This window comes from Sinohyriopsis cumingii, unplaced genomic scaffold (genome assembly GCF_028554795.1).
Source record: "Sinohyriopsis cumingii isolate HCF-2022 unplaced genomic scaffold, ASM2855479v2 utg000913l, whole genome shotgun sequence".
Classification (NCBI taxonomy): Eukaryota; Metazoa; Mollusca; class Bivalvia; order Unionida; family Unionidae; genus Sinohyriopsis; species Sinohyriopsis cumingii.
Window position 1 is genome coordinate 3,262,352 of NW_028315943.1, and position 19,192 is coordinate 3,281,543.

Here is a 19,192-nt window from a genome sequence, read left to right on the forward strand (position 1 = left end):
TCAAGATGTTTATCATAAATGACAGGTGGTTATTTAGGGCATATATTTATATAGTCAAAGTGATCTATGTATCAAGATGTTTATCATAAATGACAGGTGGTTATTTAGGGCATATATTTATATAGTCAAAGTGATCTATGTATCAAGATGTTTATCATAAACGACAGGTGGTTGTTCAGGGCATATATTTAATATTATACAGTCAAACTGATCTGCATCGTGATATTTATCATAAATAACAGGTGGTTTCAAACATCATAAATGACAGATGGTTGCTCATGGCAGAGGTTACTCAAATCAGGCTTCACTTAATTTTTCAAGTTAATCTGTGTTTCTTCAGAGTAACTTAAGCTGGTATAGGACTCTACCTATCACACTTCTATAGTGTTGGAGAGAAAGTCATTCTATGTCACATAAAAATAAATAAAAGTAACAATAAAAACCTGATGCAAGATAGGTATCTTTTAGTAGGTTTTCCACCTTGCTGCAATATACAATTGATAGGTAACCTATGTCAGACACAACGCTGAAAGAGTATATCCAAGTAAACATTAACAACAAACTTGATAAAAACTGGATTGGTTGTTCTAAAGAAGCTAAAAATAGATTTTCTGTATGATTGCTATGGAAGCCACAACACTGCTAAGGAAGCCACATCAGAAACAAAAGCACTCCTTCAAAGTTTCATAAAAATTGGCAGAGCTGTTCATGAAAAGTTAAAAATAAGTTTTCCATCTGGTTGCTATAGAAGTCACATTGTCACTAGAAGAATGTATGAAAGATTTTTCCTGCCATATCAATTTTCAATGGGTATCAACTTATGTGGATTCTATGATTGCTGCAAATTATTAAAGAAACAAAAAACCAAAGGAAGCTTCCCCAATCGATGAACTTGTAATGAAAACAAAATCATTTTTCAAAAGGCTAAGAAAATTTACCACAACATTCAGGATTGAACAGTTGTAGGGTTCAGTCACACACCAGCCACTGTTGTTAATATGTCCTCAAGGCTGTTATAGGGTTTAATGCCATTTTTCAGCACAAGATAGGCTATATATGGCAGCCAGTATAAATGGTGGAGGAAGAACCCGGGAAAACCCTGGAAAGAACCACCGACCCACAAGAAGCTACTGGCAAGCTTCCTCACATACCCACATTGGCCAAACCAGAGACTTAAATCCACACAGACAGAGGTGAGATGGCAGTGATCCGTAATGGTGAACATTTTAGACGAATCGGCCTCTAGGGGCCCCATGTCCTAAAAGGAAGGCACTTAACCTTTCTTGCTCCAGTTAACCCATCTGTACCTAGTTACCAGCACTGAGTATGTTCGAATTTCATCCAAGGGTTGTAATACCACTCATGGTCTTATCACCTCAAGGGTATTAAATACTGACATAATGAGCCACTATTTAGCTGTTCAAATTTTACACCTATAGGTGAAGTTTCTATTTTCATGTGGCAGGAATGATGCATTATCTTGTATGTTACAGGTGAGCCAAAATGAGATAAGAATTATTTCAATAAAATATAAACACAGATCAAAATATCTGATTCATTAAAACTGCCTTGATCAATGGTTTAGATTTAACAGAACTGATAGGTGATATGTGTTGATTATTACTGCCATGGCAGTAGCACTATGTGGAGTTGTCACTGCTGTCTGAAAAAAGAAAGGGACACTGATGCTGAAGTAACAATAAAACAATGTGCTTACGTCTGTGCCACTTCTCGATATTCTGGTTCTTGTGTCGGTCCTGCCTGAAGGGGACTGAGGGTTACCGTTGGCATCCACTTGTTTATCAAAACCTGCTTGTTCTCTATCTTCTCTCCTGAAATACACAAGTTTTTACTATTATACTTTTATAATCCAAATTTACCATTTGTTACTTTACATTCACAAGACAACAGAAAACAATTGCTGATCCTATAGCATCAGGGAAACATGTCCAGAAAATGTGACATCGTTGGGCTGTGTTCAATAAGGCTAGTATTAGGTGACATTAGGCTAGTGCAAAGCTACCAATCCTAATGTATTTTGTTTCATGCACTAAAGAGACATGTAAACAGAGTTAGGAGAACCTAGCTACACAGCTAATTTATCTTTACTGCACCTGACATATATAAAGACATGTTTACTCAATATTTACAAAATACACGTTTTATGAAGGAAAGTGAGGTTTATTTATTCATTTATGAAAATTATAGTTAAAAAAAATATTTAATGCAATGCCAATTCGTTGTGAGCATTTGTCCACCAGATTGCAAAAGGACAAGTACGTGAGTTTTCCACACAAACAGTGCATAGCGATATTCTCACTGAATGCACCTCTCAGGAAAACTTTTTATCATTCCATCCAACAATATGCTGGCAGTGTCAAAAAGAAAAACAGCTTGTATGAAATTTTATTATCATTACAAGAAAACTGACTGCTGCCTTTATAAGAAGTGACTATCCAGAACTGCAACCTTTTAAAGGTAACAACTTCCTATCACCTCATTCTAGAATGCATGATTTTATTAAAGTAAGAAAAACAACAACTCCAGGATATAAAAGCATCTTGATATATCTTAAAATAAATCTGGCTTTGCCAGAATGAACCAACTTTATAATTTAATGAAAGGAAAAGGATATGCAAAATGAAATGACTAATCTTAGAAGCTAATGTTATGTGAAGGTTTATAGAACGCTTGAGATTAGCTAATATCAATACTGTTACAGCACACTTGAAATTAGCTAAGGTCAGCACTTTTTTGCAATAAATTGTTCATATGGTAATGTCTGAATGATAAACATGACATGTGTCTATCAAACAGGTTTCCTTTATCTATTCATGAAGTAACATATGGATGCTAAGTGGAGATGCTGCCAGGATTTTCTCTAAGAAAGGGAGCTTCATCCTTGTCACCAGAATAAGTGGGGAGTAAAAGAAAAAAGGGGGTGGAGGAAATGGCCATAGTTCAATATTTACCTACCAGTAACTCTTAAGTATCCATTTCTCTTTCTTCCTGCTCTAATGAAATCAAAATCCTTAAAAGATGTATCCCTAAATTGTATAAGCGTTAACCTGTTGATTGTTTGATCTGTTCCTTAGCTGTGTATGAATGTTATGTGCAAATAACCACACACACACACACCCCTTTCACAGGCATACACATAACGAACTTAGTCAGCTTGAACAAATTGAGAAACTGTTCTTTATGGTTGTTATGTACAATTAACCACATCTCATAGGTACTATCTCATGGATATCTCTGCTCCAAAATAAGATTTTTCACTAACATGAGCTCTGACAAAGTTTCACTGTCTTGAATCAGTGCTTTGCTGACCACTATGCTATATTTCTTATATGTTCCAAATGATATATTAGGGTTTTATGTCCATCAATGCCATAGTCTGCTTGTTCAGACAGGTATTCTAATCAAAACAAAATCTTTACTTTTTAATTACCTTTAAGATTATTTTTTCAATTCATCTCAACCCTTAGAGGGCTATATAATTTCACAGCACATGATCCCTCAAGACTCAACTGCTGGAGAAAAGAAATTGAAAATTGCACTCTACTTTTACATTGCCTGTAATTTAATTAGGCTTGGTACATTTAATTTTGAATACCCTGAAAAATGGGTTGAGAGACATGATGTCTTCTTCTGTCCATCCAGTATCTATATCGTATTCATATTCAACACCATTTTTGGGTTCAAAATCATTCACTCGCATTTCCAGTAACACTTTCCCTTCTCAATTAATCTGATGCACTTCAAAACTTTAACAGTTGTCATTATCACTATCATCAGCCAGTATTTGCCCAACAAAATTGTCATCTGAAGATGAATCATGCTGGGAGTCAACAATTTGGATTTGTAAAACTTCCTTGATGCAAAGTTCAAACCACTATGGAATCCTTGTTTCAATGCCAAATATGCCAACCAAATTTAGTTTAACAACCGTTCATGTCAAGCTGAAGTACCAAGCTGTGTACACAGTGGCCTACCTGAAATAAAGGCAGGTGTTGCAACACGTGCTATAAGACATCTACTGGTGGTGTCACTTATGATACAAGAAGTACTTTAAAGGTTATCAGGTAAATACAAATTATATACTTTGCAGAGTAAATTTTCTTAAACATGACCTAATTTGTGGGAGTTCTCATGCATCACTGCTCTCAACATGCATGAATTCATACAAGCTGTGCATCATTCATGCATCTGTGCTCCCTGGCTGTATATATGTGCTAAGTTTATTGCTACCAAAATAGCACTGAATAGGCTCTGTAAGGTTTTTCAAAGCCAACTGGCCGCCATTTTTGCAGTGTCATTCTTCTTAGACAGGTTTCATACATATTGTTCAACTGAAACCAAGTTCTGAAATTCATAATGAAATGATGTAAATTAAAGAACCAGTCTGTGAGCAAAACTGGCCATCAATTATTGATGTAAAACTCAGACATTGTCAGATGCTGTTTTAGCAGCATAAAGTTAACAACTAAACATTATTACTTCATTACTAGAAAATGGTAATCTATTTGTAAGATGCATGTCTTGTTTTATGTTTAGCTGAACTTTGCTGAAAATGAAGCAAACTATTAAATCACAAGTAAACTGAGTGAAATGATCATTAGTGCAAAGTGTTAATGCAGGAATAATCAGTCACAAAATAGTTATGAAGGCTAAAAAGATTTGGGATAAAAAAAATTCTGGTAACTAATGCATTTGTTATGACAGCATTCAAGAAAAAGAAAAGCAACGTAAATATTACAATAAAAATGAATATGAAAATACCTGTACACCTGACATTATACATGAATATGAACATACCTGTACATCTGACATTATAACATGAAAAAAAAATACCTGTACATTTAATAATATACATGAATATGAAAATACCTGTACACCTGAAAATATAAATACAGAAATACCTTTTGCATATATATTTAACACTCACATTATTGAAAAAATAAAGATCCAGGTCTGGAAATCATAAAACTCATGAGCTTGAGTTTGTGACTGACATTTTGTTTCAACCAATCACAAATGACTTTACTTTTGAAAGCTCATTTCTGACTGGCTGAAAGTGGAAACTGAATCACAGACTCAAGATCATTTTTATGATCCACAGGCATGATCCACCTTCATGAAATTATTGAAACTACAAGCAGTAATGACCAAAGATACAAGTTTGTGTTGCTTTCTGCTGTACATGTCTTGCATGGATAATTAAGTAACCTGGAGCTGCTATTCCATCAGAGTCCAGTGCTGAATGTCTCCAAGTTGGCTTATGGGTCGCAGCATCAACCATGGGACCCATCACTTTGTCAAATGTCTGGTTAGCATACCGTTTCAGAGCGCAAGCATGCTTCCTGTAGACCAGGCATCGACCAAATCCTGCAAAAGTCAAGATTTATACCTGAATCAAGGTAACTTTAGTAAATATGTACTCATTTTTACTTCAGCAAATATTTTCTGAGACAAGTATGTACTAGGACAGTGGTTCCCAAACTTTTTTGGCAGCGACCCTAAATAATGTTTTTTCTGAGCCTCACAACTCCATTTCCACATCTTTATAAGTTTTGCCACCCTAAAAAAAACAGAAACCTGGAAACCCTCAAGAAAAAACTTGTGACCCTGATTTAGGTTGTGATCTAGGGGTTGGGTATCACTGTACTAGGATGTCAGAGCTCGACCATTTTCCAAAATGATTTCACAATGTGTCTGAAATAGTGAGCAAAGCAAATACTGAACCTTAATTTGCTTCTGTGTGTGTCTGTGTGTGTGTGTGTGTGTGTGTTTATATGTGTGTGAAAACCCTTCCAATATTCTAGATAAAAAACTTGGAGAATCAATACAAATCTCTTCCAATACTCTGGATAACAGCTGACTCCAAGTATCTATAAAAGCCCTCCAATATTCTGGATAACCCAGGTATGTATAAAAGAATTCCAATAGTCTAGATAGATAACAGACTCCAAGTATCTATAAAAGCCCTCCAATATTCTGGATAACCCAGGTATGTATAAAAGAATTCCAATAGTCTAGATAACAGACTCAAGTTTCTATAAAAGCCCTACCAATCTTTTAGAGAACAGACACATAATCAATTAAAGCCATCCAAATATTTCTATCAAAGCCCCCCCCCCCATCAAATGAACCAATTCAAATAATCGATAAAAGCCCTCCAATATTCTGGATAACAGCTGACTCTTAGTATCTATAAAAGACTCCAATATTCTAGAAAACAGACTATAAGTATTCTTATAGACACAAGACTTGAACATCATAACTGAATTTATAATATACCATTTATTTTTAAAGAGAAGAAAAAGGCAACAGCCTGACTCTAACCTCTATCCAGTGATGCTTTGTTGATGATGAGGGCATCTTCTATATCATATCCACTGTAACTCATGACTGCCACAGTAGCATTCTGACCAGCAGGAAGTTTGTCAAAGTTTATCAACTCTATTGTCTGAAAAAGCAAAATTAATGTACAAAGACGAGGTTCAATGGAAGACCATATCTCATCTATGAACTACTGAATGGTCTATCGTTCCTCTTTGTAACTTTCAGAAACTTGAACGCAAAGTCTATAAAAATTGATATTTAAAATTACTTTACTGTCATAAAGAAAAGTACTCATGTTACACTATCACTTTACCTGTAACAGAATGAATTCCTCAGAATGATACATCTTGCCTGCTCCTCTGTGGCAAGATCCAAAAATAATGAACAGACCATCCAATAAGCTTTTTTGACCATTAGAGCTATAAAAAAAAAGGTTGGTGTTGATTTCCCTGTGGTGAGAAAACTACAAAGAATTGCTTCAGCAATGTAAAAGCACTTTTGGCATATGAAAGGCCTTGAGAAAGTGCATGCTTACAAGGCACAAGTGCAAGTAGTAACTGATGAATGATTTCATTTAGTCCAAGCTCTCTATTCCAGGAGAGACAATCTGGAGTAACTTCCACCATAGCAAGCAGATGAATTTAGTATTTACTGTTGCTAAAAACAAGCTAAAATATGTGGCAAACATATGTTTAGCTTTGGAGCTTTGGATTGTGTTATAATGGTTGTGCATCAAAGATACAATAATTGGCAATTGTTTCTAAAGGTGGAACTCCAGTAAAGATGGACAGCAAGTACAAGATGAAGAGAATGGAGGTAGAACAGAGGTAAAGATGGACAGCAAGCGAACAAGGAAGAGAATGGAGGTAGAACAGAGGGGGGTGTGTGTGTGTGATTTGGATTTTTAACATAGCTTTAACAATTTTGCAGTCATATTGCTACGATGTCTGCAGCGTGGCAGCTTATAGTGATGTCCAGCACTGGGGCATCATGCCGCAGACATGTGGCATGATGTCCCACCCAGTCACATTATCCTGACACCAGGCCGACCAGTCCTAACACTAACCTCTTAATGCTGAGCACCAAGCGAGGTAGCTGTTAGTACCATTTTTGTAAGTCTTTGGTATGACTCGGCCTGGGATCGAACCCACGACCTCCTGCATCTGAGGCGGACGCTCTAACCACTAGGCCACCGGAGCGGTCTAGAACAGAGGTAAAGATGGACAGCAAGCAAAAGAGGAATAGAACGGAGGTAGAACTGAGGTAAAGATGGACACGCAATCAAAAGAAAAAAAACAAAATAAAGCAGATCAAAGATGGAAGGCAAGCAGAAGAGAAAGAGAATGGAGGCAGAACCTAGGTAAAGATGAACAGCAAGCAAACGAAGAAACAAACGGAGGTATAAAAGAGGTAAAGATGGACACGCAGTTGTGGGAATGAAAAGAGGTAGAACAGTAGTAAAGATGGGCAGGCAAGCAAATGAGAGATTTGTAATTAAATATATACATAAGGTCTGAGAGATGCTAGGACAAAACAGATACACGTAGGCAGACACGCAAAATGAGACAAAGTCATAGAGGCAGCCAGACATTCTAATATTTGAGATGAGATGACAATGCAAAAAGACACTGACAGATATCAAAAGAAAATAGATTGGTATTTCTGAAGTAATCAACACACACACACACACACACTCACACAAAAACTTACCTTAGACTTGACAAGAGGGGCTTGCGGATAACACAACAGGTAAAGCAAGGTATCTATTCTGTTCCTCTGATTGTAACCAATGGTACCTGAAAAAAGTGTATAGCTTGCAGTTGAACATACACATAAATAAGACAATCTGGCAATTAAGGACGTATATATGGTCAACAGGCTAAAGTAGGTTACGATGTCTGATCAAAGGTATAATTAGAGCCAACTGCCTCTAAAAAATGTCCAAATTTGCCATCACACACACAGAAAAAGTGTTTTACAACCTGTACATTGTAATAACTATGATATAAAATGTCCAAATTTGACATTGCACACACATAAAAGGTGTTTTACAACCTGTACATTTTAATAACCATGGTATAAAATGTGTGACAAAAAAATGAATGATAGCTGATTTATCATGCCCACAACTAAAAACAAATGGATAATATGTGACCATACAAACTTGAATATATGTAATGCACAATGGTTTTCAAATTATGATTCATCACTTATGGTGCAGAGATGGTGGGGGATAACTTTTGCATCTTTAAAATTGTGTATAAAATGTGAAATAACTATAAGGAGTTTAAACTGTCACACAATTTACAGAGGTATGAAACTTCAAGATACAAATAAGAATGGTCTGTACATTTGTACAGTCTTTCTAAAGTTGGTGGGGATGTGGCTCCTGGGTCATAACTCTCATGCTTCTGAGATCATCACTCAATAACTACCAAATACAGTGTATACATGCTTACAAGTCCAAATGTGAAGGCAGATCAATGTATATGCAGCTGGACCCGACTTTAAAGCAAGTATATATGGTATATGCCCAAGTTTGCCCTATGTATATATGGTATATGCCCTAAGTTTGCCCTATGTATATATGGTATATGCCCTAAGTTTGCCCTATGTATATATGGTATATGCCCTAAGTTTGCCCTATGTATATATGGAATATGCCCTAAGTGTACCCTATGTATATATGGTATATGCCCTAAGTTTGCCCTATGTATATATGGTATATGCCCTAAGTTTGCCCTATGTATATATGGTATATGCCCTAAGTTTGCCCTATGTATATATGGTATATGCCCTAAGTGTGCCCTATGTATATATGGTATATGCCCTAAGTTTGCCCTATGTATATATGGTATATGCCCTAAGTTTGCCCTATGTATATATGGTATATATGGGGTATAGTGCTGCTCTGCAGTAATCGCTGCATGAAACATTTAGCCATTTTGTAAGACAAAAGTCTATTGGCTGAAACAGTAGAAACGCTGTAAATAGGTTTGACAATCGTACACTTGTCCCTAAGACATTTAATGACCCCTAAGCCATGGATCTACTTCCAATTAATGCTATGTACATCAGACAGAAGACCTAGATATGTTCAGTGATGTACCTAAAGTTCATTACTAGCAGGTCATAAGAAAATAAAGGAAAATAAGTATTTGTGTTTATTGACTTAAAACTGAGAACACTGCAAAGAGCTGTCATTTTTGTCACTAGTTGTAACCAATCAAATTTTACAAAAGAAAAAGTTCATGATGGCATGCTTGACTAAACTTTTAACTTACCCAGCAGTTACCATCAAAACTTTTCACAACAGAATGATACAAATTTATTTCATTATACATCAGTCATAAGACATTTTTACAAGGACTCATGGACAATTACTCAGTTTGGAATAATGTACATGATCCAGCTTAGTATTTGTTCTATTGATGCAAGGGGCAAATGAGTACGGATGTCTTCATACAGCCTTGGATTTAGAAGTAAGTGAAGGGGCAAATGAGTATGGATGTCTTCATACAGCCTTGGATTTAGAAATAAGTGAAGGGGCAAATGAGTATGGATGTCTTCATACAGCCTCGGATTTAGAAATAAGTGCACTGATGCAAGGGGCAAATGAGTATGGATGTCTTCATACAGCCTCGGATTTAGAAATAAGTGCACTGATGCAAGGGGCAAATGAGTATAGATGTCTTCATACAACCTTAGATTTAGAAATAAGTGCACTGATGCAAGGGGCAAATGAGTATGGATGTCTTCATACAGCCTTAGATTTAGAAATAAGTGCACTGATGCAAGGGGCAAATGAGTACGGATGTCTTCATACAACCTTAGATTTAGAAATAAGTGCACTGATGCAAGGGGCAAATGAGTATGGATGTCTTCATACAGCCTTGGATTTAGAAATAAGTGCACTGATGCAAGGGGCAAATGAGTATGGATGTCTTCATACAACCTTAGATTTAGAAATAAGTGCACTGATGCAAGGGGCAAATGAGTATGGATGTCTTCATACAGCCTTAGATTTAGAAATAAGTGCACTGATGCAAGGGGCAAATGAGTATGGATGTCTTCATACAGCCTCGGATTTAGAAATAACTGCACTGATGCAGGGGCAAATGAGTATGGATGTCTTCATACAGCCTCGGATTTAGAAATAAGTGCACTGATGCAAGGGGCAAATGAGTACGGATGTCTTCATACAACCTTAGATTTAGAAATAAGTGCACTGATGCAAGGGGCAAATGAGTATGGATGTCTTCATACAGCCTTAGATTTAGAAATAAGTGCACTGATGCAAGGGGCAAATGAGTATGGATGTCTTCATACAACCTTAGATTTAGAAATAAGTGCACTGATGCAAGGGGCAAATGAGTACGGATGTCTTCATACAGCCTCGGATTTAGAAATAAGTGCACTGATGCAAGGGGCAAATGAGTATGGATGTCTTCATACAGCCTCGGATTTAGAAATAAGTGCACTGATGCAAGGGGCAAATGAGTACGGATGTCTTCATTCAGCCTCGGATTTAGAAATAAGTGCATTGATGCAAGGGGCAAATGAGTATGGATGTCTTCATACAGCCTTAGATTTAGAAATAAGTGCACTGATGCAAGGGGCAAATGAGTATGGATGTCTTCATACAGCCTCGGTTTTAGAAATAACTGCACTGATGCAGGGGCAAATGAGTATGGATGTCTTCATACAGCCTAGGATTTAGAAATAAGTGCACTGATGCAAGGGGCAAACGAGTACGGATGTCTTCATACAACCTTAGATTGAGAAATAAGTGCACTGATGCAAGGGGCAAATGAGTATGGATGTCTTCATACAGCCTCGGATTTAGAAATAAGTACACTGATGCAAGGGGCAAATGAGTACGGATGTCTTCATACAACCTTAGATTTAGAAATAAGTGCACTGATGCAAGGGGCAAATGAGTATGGATGTCTTCATACAGCCTCGGATTTAGAAATAAGTGCATTGATGCAAGGGGCAAATGAGTACAGATGTCTTCATACAACCTTAGATTTAGAAATAAGTGCACTGATGCAAGGGACAAATGAGTACGGATGTCTTCATACAGCCTCGGATTTAGAAATAAGTGCACTGATGCAAGGGGCAAATGAGTACGGATGTCTTCATATAACCTTAGATTTAGAAATAAGTGCACTGATGCAAGGGGCAAATGAGTACGGATGTCTTCATACAACCTTAGATTTAGAAATAAGTGCACTGATGCAAGGGGCAAATGAATACAGATGTCTTCATACAACCTTTGATTTAGAAATAAGTGCACTGATGCAAGGGGCAAATGAGTACGGATGTCTTCATACAACCTGAGATTTAGAAATAAGTGCACTGATGCAAGGGGCAAATGAGTATGGATGTCTTCATACAGCCTTAGATTTAGAAATAAGTGCACTGATGCAAGGGGCAAATAAGTACGGATGTCTTCATACAACCTTAGATTTAGAAAGAAGTGCACTGATGCAAGGGGCAAATGAGTACGGATGTCTTCATACAACCTCAGATTTAGAAATAAGTGCACTGATGCAAGGGGCAAATGAGTATGGATGTCTTCATACAGCCTTAGATTTAGAAATAAGTGCACTGATGCAAGGGGCAAATGAGTATGGATGTCTTCATACAGCCTTAGATTTAGAAATAAGTGCACTGATGCAAGGGGCAAATGAGTACGGATGTCTTCATATAACCTTAGATTTAGAAATAAGTGCACTGATGCAAGGGGCAAATGAGTACGGATGTCTTCATACAACCTTAGATTTAGAAATAAGTGCACTGATGCAAGGGGCAAATGAATACAGATGTCTTCATACAACCTTTGATTTAGAAATAAGTGCACTGATGCAAGGGGCAAATGAGTACGGATGTCTTCATACAACCTGAGATTTAGAAATAAGTGCACTGATGCAAGGGGCAAATGAGTATGGATGTCTTCATACAGCCTTAGATTTAGAAATAAGTGCACTGATGCAAGGGGCAAATAAGTACGGATGTCTTCATACAACCTTAGATTTAGAAAGAAGTGCACTGATGCAAGGGGCAAATGAGTACGGATGTCTTCATACAACCTCAGATTTAGAAATAAGTGCACTGATGCAAGGGGCAAATGAGTATGGATGTCTTCATACAGCCTTAGATTTAGAAATAAGTGCACTGATGCAAGGGGTAAATGAGTATGGATGTCTTCATACAGCTTAAGTTTTTGAACTTTGTTGACCTGTTACCACACAATCGGAAACTTCAATCACTGGGTTTTATTGGCACAGTTTTGGCCACCATGGAGAATACGAGGGTCTTGTGATTTGATAGCAAGGCAGGAGCATTCATGGTTGCATTGAGAAGACTAATGAGGTCAAGAGATCCCCAAGCTAAGATAATGATTCTTCTGGTGAACGGGTGAACCACAAGGTATGATTTCCAAGGGATTTTCTAGCAGGAGAGAAATTAAAAACCAAAGGGAGTTTTGGTTCTGCTCAGATGAATGAAGAGCTGGGACCATATAAGATATGAATTGTCCTTGTTCATAAGGAATCCAAGAAGAAAGAGCAAAATACAGGATTTCAGGTCTTGCTACAAAATGAGACTCATTCTATACCTGCACTTTTCACCTGTAAGGCCTCCTTCCTGAATGGTAGTGGGGGACTGATACCGGGGTATCCATTCTATCTCAGAGTACTAGATGAAATAGCATGGCATAAGGAACCCAACAGCTTTTTATGTGATGAGACTGTACATTCTAACGACAGCCCCTAATTGCTCGGGTATCTCCCATTCCATGGTGATTCTGTTCTACTTAACTTAGCTTGCTCATTTACTGAAAACTTCAGCATCCCTGATTATTGTTTTACTAACATATAAGTGATTACATAAGTATTATAGGGGAAACACAAGTTACTCAAAAAATTTGCTGTCCATATCAGATACATTACCTGATTGCATTACATTAGTATAACAGGTAGAGGAAAAGGAAATACTGTGCATCATACATTAACCAATGTTACCCAGGTGGAGCATGCTTGCACTACTAATGGATGAAATTTCCCTCATGTTAGTTTAGCACAATGATAGACTTTTGTTATGCACATACAAGAAGGTGGAGAATACTGCCTGGTTATAAGTTTGTGCTTTCAAAAGTGAGCAGTTGTTACTGTCTGTAGATACCATCAGCCCTATAAGGTATAGTTCCCATGCAAGGCCAAGACCAGCAGATAAAAGCTGGAGAAAGTGGTCTGGGCATGCCATCCAACTGATTCCACTATGCATGGAGACATTACATGTGAATGCCAGGCTTGTGGAAATTGCACATATTTTGTGAGCAGAGATCTTCATGTGGCATTTCCTGTTCCTGAGAGAGGTCAGCATATGCAAATCTTATAACTCCCTTTAACCATGTGGCTAGTGCTTGTAGTATTATGTCTTGCTTTCTAAACTTGAGAGGCAGAATAAATCTGTTCCAGCCACTGCAGATGTTCTCTGTATGCTTCAGATAATTTTTGAGAATGCATACAGAATACTGAAGCTTTGCCTCTCTCAACAAATCAATTAAGGTGGGGGGGGGTAAATAGTTATTTGCTGATAGCCTAGTGATGGTAACCTGTTCTTTTGCAATAAAATCAGGTGTTGTCATCAGTACAATTGATATGACAGAAGTACATGCAGTTTGGGTCCACGGAGATGGCATATGGCTCACTGACCCTGCAAGCTGAAGCAAATGCTATCAGAGAGAGACCATGCATGGACCAGAGAAAGAGAATAAGTTGAGTAGATGAAGACTGGAGGCAGAGAGTAGTGTGACATCATTAATATGATACCAGTCTATTTTAAGAAAACTCTCCTTTTTCCTTTGTAAGCCTTTTTATGTGTACAGAGTGGAGAGCTTTCTGGCTATTATGTCCTTTCCACAAGTGAAGTTACAAACTCTTTTTCACATTACTAACAAGAGCCAGGGTTGAAGGAATTTCTCTTGTCACCAATGGAACAGTGGTGATCTGGTCTGCACGAGCAGGGTGGGGTTCACCATGACTTTCCTGGGTATGTCTGTTGCCAGGGAGATCAGATCACTGATCCAGGATCTGTCCCATCATAGAGGGCCAATCAGAACTATCTGGCAGTTTCAGCCCCTCACCAAGAGATTACACATTCTAATTTTTATTGTAAAGGCCCAAGGGCTTATGTTGACGCTGACAGGAAGAGTATGGAATTAATATAATATGCCTCAACAGGTGAAGTGAAGATACTTGCATGACATCATATTGACTGGAATGTGAAAATGTGTTTTCAGCAGGTCTAAGCTGATTATGATGTCATTGCATACAACAAAAGACAGATGAAATTCCCATCCTGATCTTGAATTTCCAGTCCAAAATGAATTGGTTGGGCTTGCTGAGGTTGATCACCTGTCTCAATTTGCTGTTGGACTTTGTCATCAGAAACAGTCTGGAACAGAAGACTTAAGAGTACACTTTCATACAATCTCCAGTGCACGCTTAATGAGTAAATGATATATCTCCTTTTGTAGTATGTCTGCATTCCTATGATCACTTGGCGTTTTCATCATGAAGGGGTGTGTCAAAAATGGAGGCCTGGTAAACAATATTTTGAGGCCCTCGGACAAGACTTGGATCACCAAATCATTTTACAGAATGAGATCAATCTTAGCCTGATTAAAAGGACGCATCTGGCACCCCAGAGAAGATGATAAATTCCATGTTTGGATGGTAAGGCTGCCCATCTGTATGTACAAGTCAAAATGTAGCTTGGTCGGTCCAGCCATCCATACGAGTAAAATAATATGCACTCACATATGACAAGAACTTTGTTGTGCATAGATGTAGTACAGGGTATTTGTACATTTGTGCATAACTGGCAGAGATAGGTAGGTTTATGCACCCTCACACCCAATAGGCAGGGTGATATTTGCCTTAGGACTGTCACACCTCATGGGCTGAGCTAAAGGCCTATCCAAAATGGTGTCCTGAAAAATGTCCTGTTCCACTGTTGACAGTCTCGATGATATAGCCTTATTTATTAGAGAGACCATGCATGATTCCAACTCTTGGTTGCAATTGTCTCTCATTCTTACTGCATTAAGACCTAGCATTGTTTTCTAAATCTTCATGAGTGGGCACCTTGACATCTCTCATTAGACTTGTGCAAGATTCTGTGGACATAGACACAGTAATTCATCTTGAGAAGAAACAGATACTGCTTCTTTTTGCAGTCCTTGAGCTGTTTTCTAAGGACCTTAGACCATGTACTGTCTGTCCACAGTGCACACTGTTAACACATGCATATTGGAGAGCAATTGGTACAGAACTGGCATGTTTAATGAATGTCCTCTACTACTATGAATCTCAACAAATATATATATAATCATATAAACATATGCCAACTGCATTATAAAAGTGGGTTATAATTAGAATAATAACTTCAAGACAGTACCCGGGAAACACCACTGGTGAAAATATATGTTGCTGTTCTAAGTCAAATGTGATGAAAACAAAATGGTACAGTAATTTCAAAATATCAATAAATTCACCAGATTTTACAAACATGTTGTATACCTCTGATAAAAGAAACATTTTTACTTAGAATGCATCACTGAAAAAGAACTTTGGATGATTAATTTATATAATTAACTAGATTTTCTGAAGGATATCTGAAGGATATCCATCTACATGTTGCAAAAATGAAAAACTAGTTAATAATAATAATAATAACAATGACTTTATTTAAAGAGCGTAACACAATTAGGTGAAAAACTGATCTACCCTGAAACCCTCAACTGGATAATTTGGTATACTGGTACCCACCTAATGGGTAGAAAGAAGTTAACCTGTAAGAGTTGCTTCCTTTCATCTACATAATATATAGACAGAAATATATTTTTCCATCCTTCTGGGTGGGCTTGATTCAGAGGCAGAAAAGAAAGTTATCCTAATGTAATGTGATCAGGTAATGTATTTGCTGGAGAAGATGCCTGCACCACCAATGTCACCACAACAACAATAAAAAACAAGAGTTACCAGCAACAATACTGTTGTTAAAATCATGAGAAGCTTTACAGATAAGACAATAATGAGAAGTAATAAATACCTACATACCCATAGCCTGTTTACCCATAGCACACTGATACGTATTTCTAGGACTTTGATTGTGGTGAGGGTATGGAATCAATCCAGCACAGACACCAAGAATGGTGAATGGTTCAATCTCCAAGTGTGTGGTGTCTCTGTAATTGATAAAGTACACCATGTATGCAATGGAATTCATAAATAAAGAATTTCTTCTATGTTACAATTGCTTAACCCTTTACCTCATAGAGTGTATGGCTTTTTAGCCCTTCGATACACATGTAGCAAAGTTACCCAATGCAGTGTACTATAAACAGAACACCTGTTACCTATTCGACTCGATACACACACTGTTAAATGTTAAGCAGTGAAGTCTATGTTATATTTAACAGCAATTTTAACTATTTTACATTTTGGGTACCACCTACTATGTATGGAAAAAATTAAGAGTAAAGTCCAATTGTTACAGCTGTGTAATTATTTTTTACAGAAAAATTTTTATTTGCTTTAAAATCTTGAGAGAACTCGTCAGTGAAGCCATGTGACCAACCGTAACTGCTATTTCTCATACTCGAAATTTACAAGTTTTTCATCTGTGTCTACATCACTAAGTCATCTGAATTTGATAATTTATAAAAACTAATTGCTGCGTACATCAATATCACAGCCTTTACCAAAGTTATTGAAGCTTTCATAGTTGTGATTCCAATCGTGAAAACTCCATAAGGCCTGAACGAAATCTGTAACCTCCATTTTGGAGAGAGGAGAATACAACCCAGTTACTTTAAATAGAAGATTTCAACCAGAGCATAAACAGCGACCACGTGATCTGAGGTAATGGTCATCCACAGCAATAAATGTAGTAGGGGGTTTTCTCTGAAGGTGGTGCCATGAAAACCTGCTCAAAATGGCTGATGTTTACAGCAGGCGTCAAAAGGTGCTTCTATGTGAATCAGGTGGAGGCATCCAAAGGTGCCTGTATGTTAATGGAGTAGAGGCATCCAAGGGCGCTTGCATGGGGTAATGGGTTAAATGTTTAACCTTAAAGGATCTGAGTTTCAATGACTGGTTACTGATTATTCTATTTCTTCTTTATAACTACTTGCAACTAGCTATTTTACATAATCTTGTCACTGTATAATTCTATAGAGTTCTCTATGCTGATTTTCTTATTTCAACATTAACACAGAATAACTGTATTATATTCACAAGCCACAAAATGTATAAAAGGAATAGATAGCTATTTTTGGAAAGATCTGTTTTCATCTTCCAGTTACAAATAATTAAACAAAGAAGGGCATTAGCATTGCACATTGAGTATTTGTGTGGGTTTCCTGCAATTCATTGTTGAAACAAAATGCCCACAGCTTTTCATTAGTCGATGTCCACGTCTCTGTTGGCATTAGCAATGGCCATAGTCACCAATGGTGATAAAAACTTTAAGATGGCAACAAAAATCTATTTTAAAACAACGTATCTGGCAATAAATATCCATCTTAAAACATTGTCACTGGAAACGAAAGCATTCAAGGTTTTTAGGGTAGTCAGCCAATTTGCAGTATAAAATGTTTCACACCAGTTAGTGTAATGTATTTTCGAGGTTCAAGTCATTCCTATGGTGAGAAAGATTTATTTTGGGGTTAAAATAATGACAAAAGAGACTAAATTTATGCAATTTGTCATTTATTCATGATTACTTTGGAAAGAAAAGTAATTCAGTAAACATGGGTATTTATTATACTAATTTCTGGCAGATTATGAGTATACACTAAAGTTAAATGAGGACAAGATCTAGAATGGAGAATTCCATGGTACAGCTCATTTTAGGTTTACTAGGTACTCAAACATGGTAATGGTTTCATGAGAGATTTGAGTATATGATAAAACCTTTACTGACATAATGTAAATGTCACAAAATAAATAATATTGCAGTGCAGACAAAAAAGCTCAGGTAGCAAAACTGCTAAAGCAAATAAGATTATCTTATTTTAAAGCACTATTAGTGTATTATTTACAACTATGTTCTTCTTTTTCTTTGTTCTATAAAATGCTGTGCATTTCCAAATGTTGATGGTGGGGTACAGTGTCCCCTGCCCTTGGGATCTGATGTGCAATGCTGGATAAATGATGAATAATAATTGTCTGTTTTTCATACGTACAATCCTGATGAAGAGTGCACCAAAGTCATGTGAACTTGATCCAATTCCAACATCACTGCTGCCTGAGTGCTTAGATCCAGTATTGCCTTCACTAACTGATGTTATTAATACCTCTCTCTTATCCGGGGAATTCCCATCATTTTTCAAAACTGCCATAGTAAAGCCTATGCTGAAGAAACCAACACTAGACCATAACGATTTAAAGAACTACCGCCCAGTTTCTAATCCCCCATTCATATAAAAAAATCTTGTTCTATCCCAGCTTGTATCTCATCTAAATTCCAACAGTCTTTTTAGCAATGTACAATCTGCATATCGCCCTTGCCACAGTACTGAAACTACTCTTCTAAAAGTAGTTAATGACATTCTCTCTGCATTGGATAGCAGAAAGATTACAGTCCTCACCCTCCTTGATTTGTCTGCAGCATCTGACACAATCGACCATGGTATATTACTTCACCGTCTCCAGCATGTATTTGGCATTCATGATACAGCCTTACTATGGTTCAAGTCATACTTGGTCAACAGGACACAAATTGTATCTGCAAATGCAATACACTCCAGCCCAGTTGATCTATGTTGTGGTGT

The 19,192-nt window shown here is 37.2% G+C and overlaps 1 protein-coding gene across 2 annotated transcripts in view; it reads right to left on the reverse strand.

Annotated features, from left to right (window-relative positions):
• The window catches only part of LOC149773053 (DNA-directed RNA polymerase III subunit RPC2-like), an 85,483-nt gene that overhangs the window by 23,775 nt on the left and 42,516 nt on the right, over positions 1-19,192 (reverse strand). For both annotated transcript variants that reach the window (XM_089946820.1, XM_089946821.1), the window contains exons 18-22: positions 16,476-16,603; positions 8,056-8,141; positions 6,346-6,469; positions 5,230-5,388; positions 1,718-1,832 (exon numbers count right to left, since the gene is read on the reverse strand). In XM_089946820.1, coding sequence (XP_089802946.1) covers positions 1,718-1,832; positions 5,230-5,388; positions 6,346-6,469; positions 8,056-8,141; positions 16,476-16,603 — 612 coding nt within the window. The remainder of the gene's footprint in view (positions 1-1,717; positions 1,833-5,229; positions 5,389-6,345; positions 6,470-8,055; positions 8,142-16,475; positions 16,604-19,192) is intronic.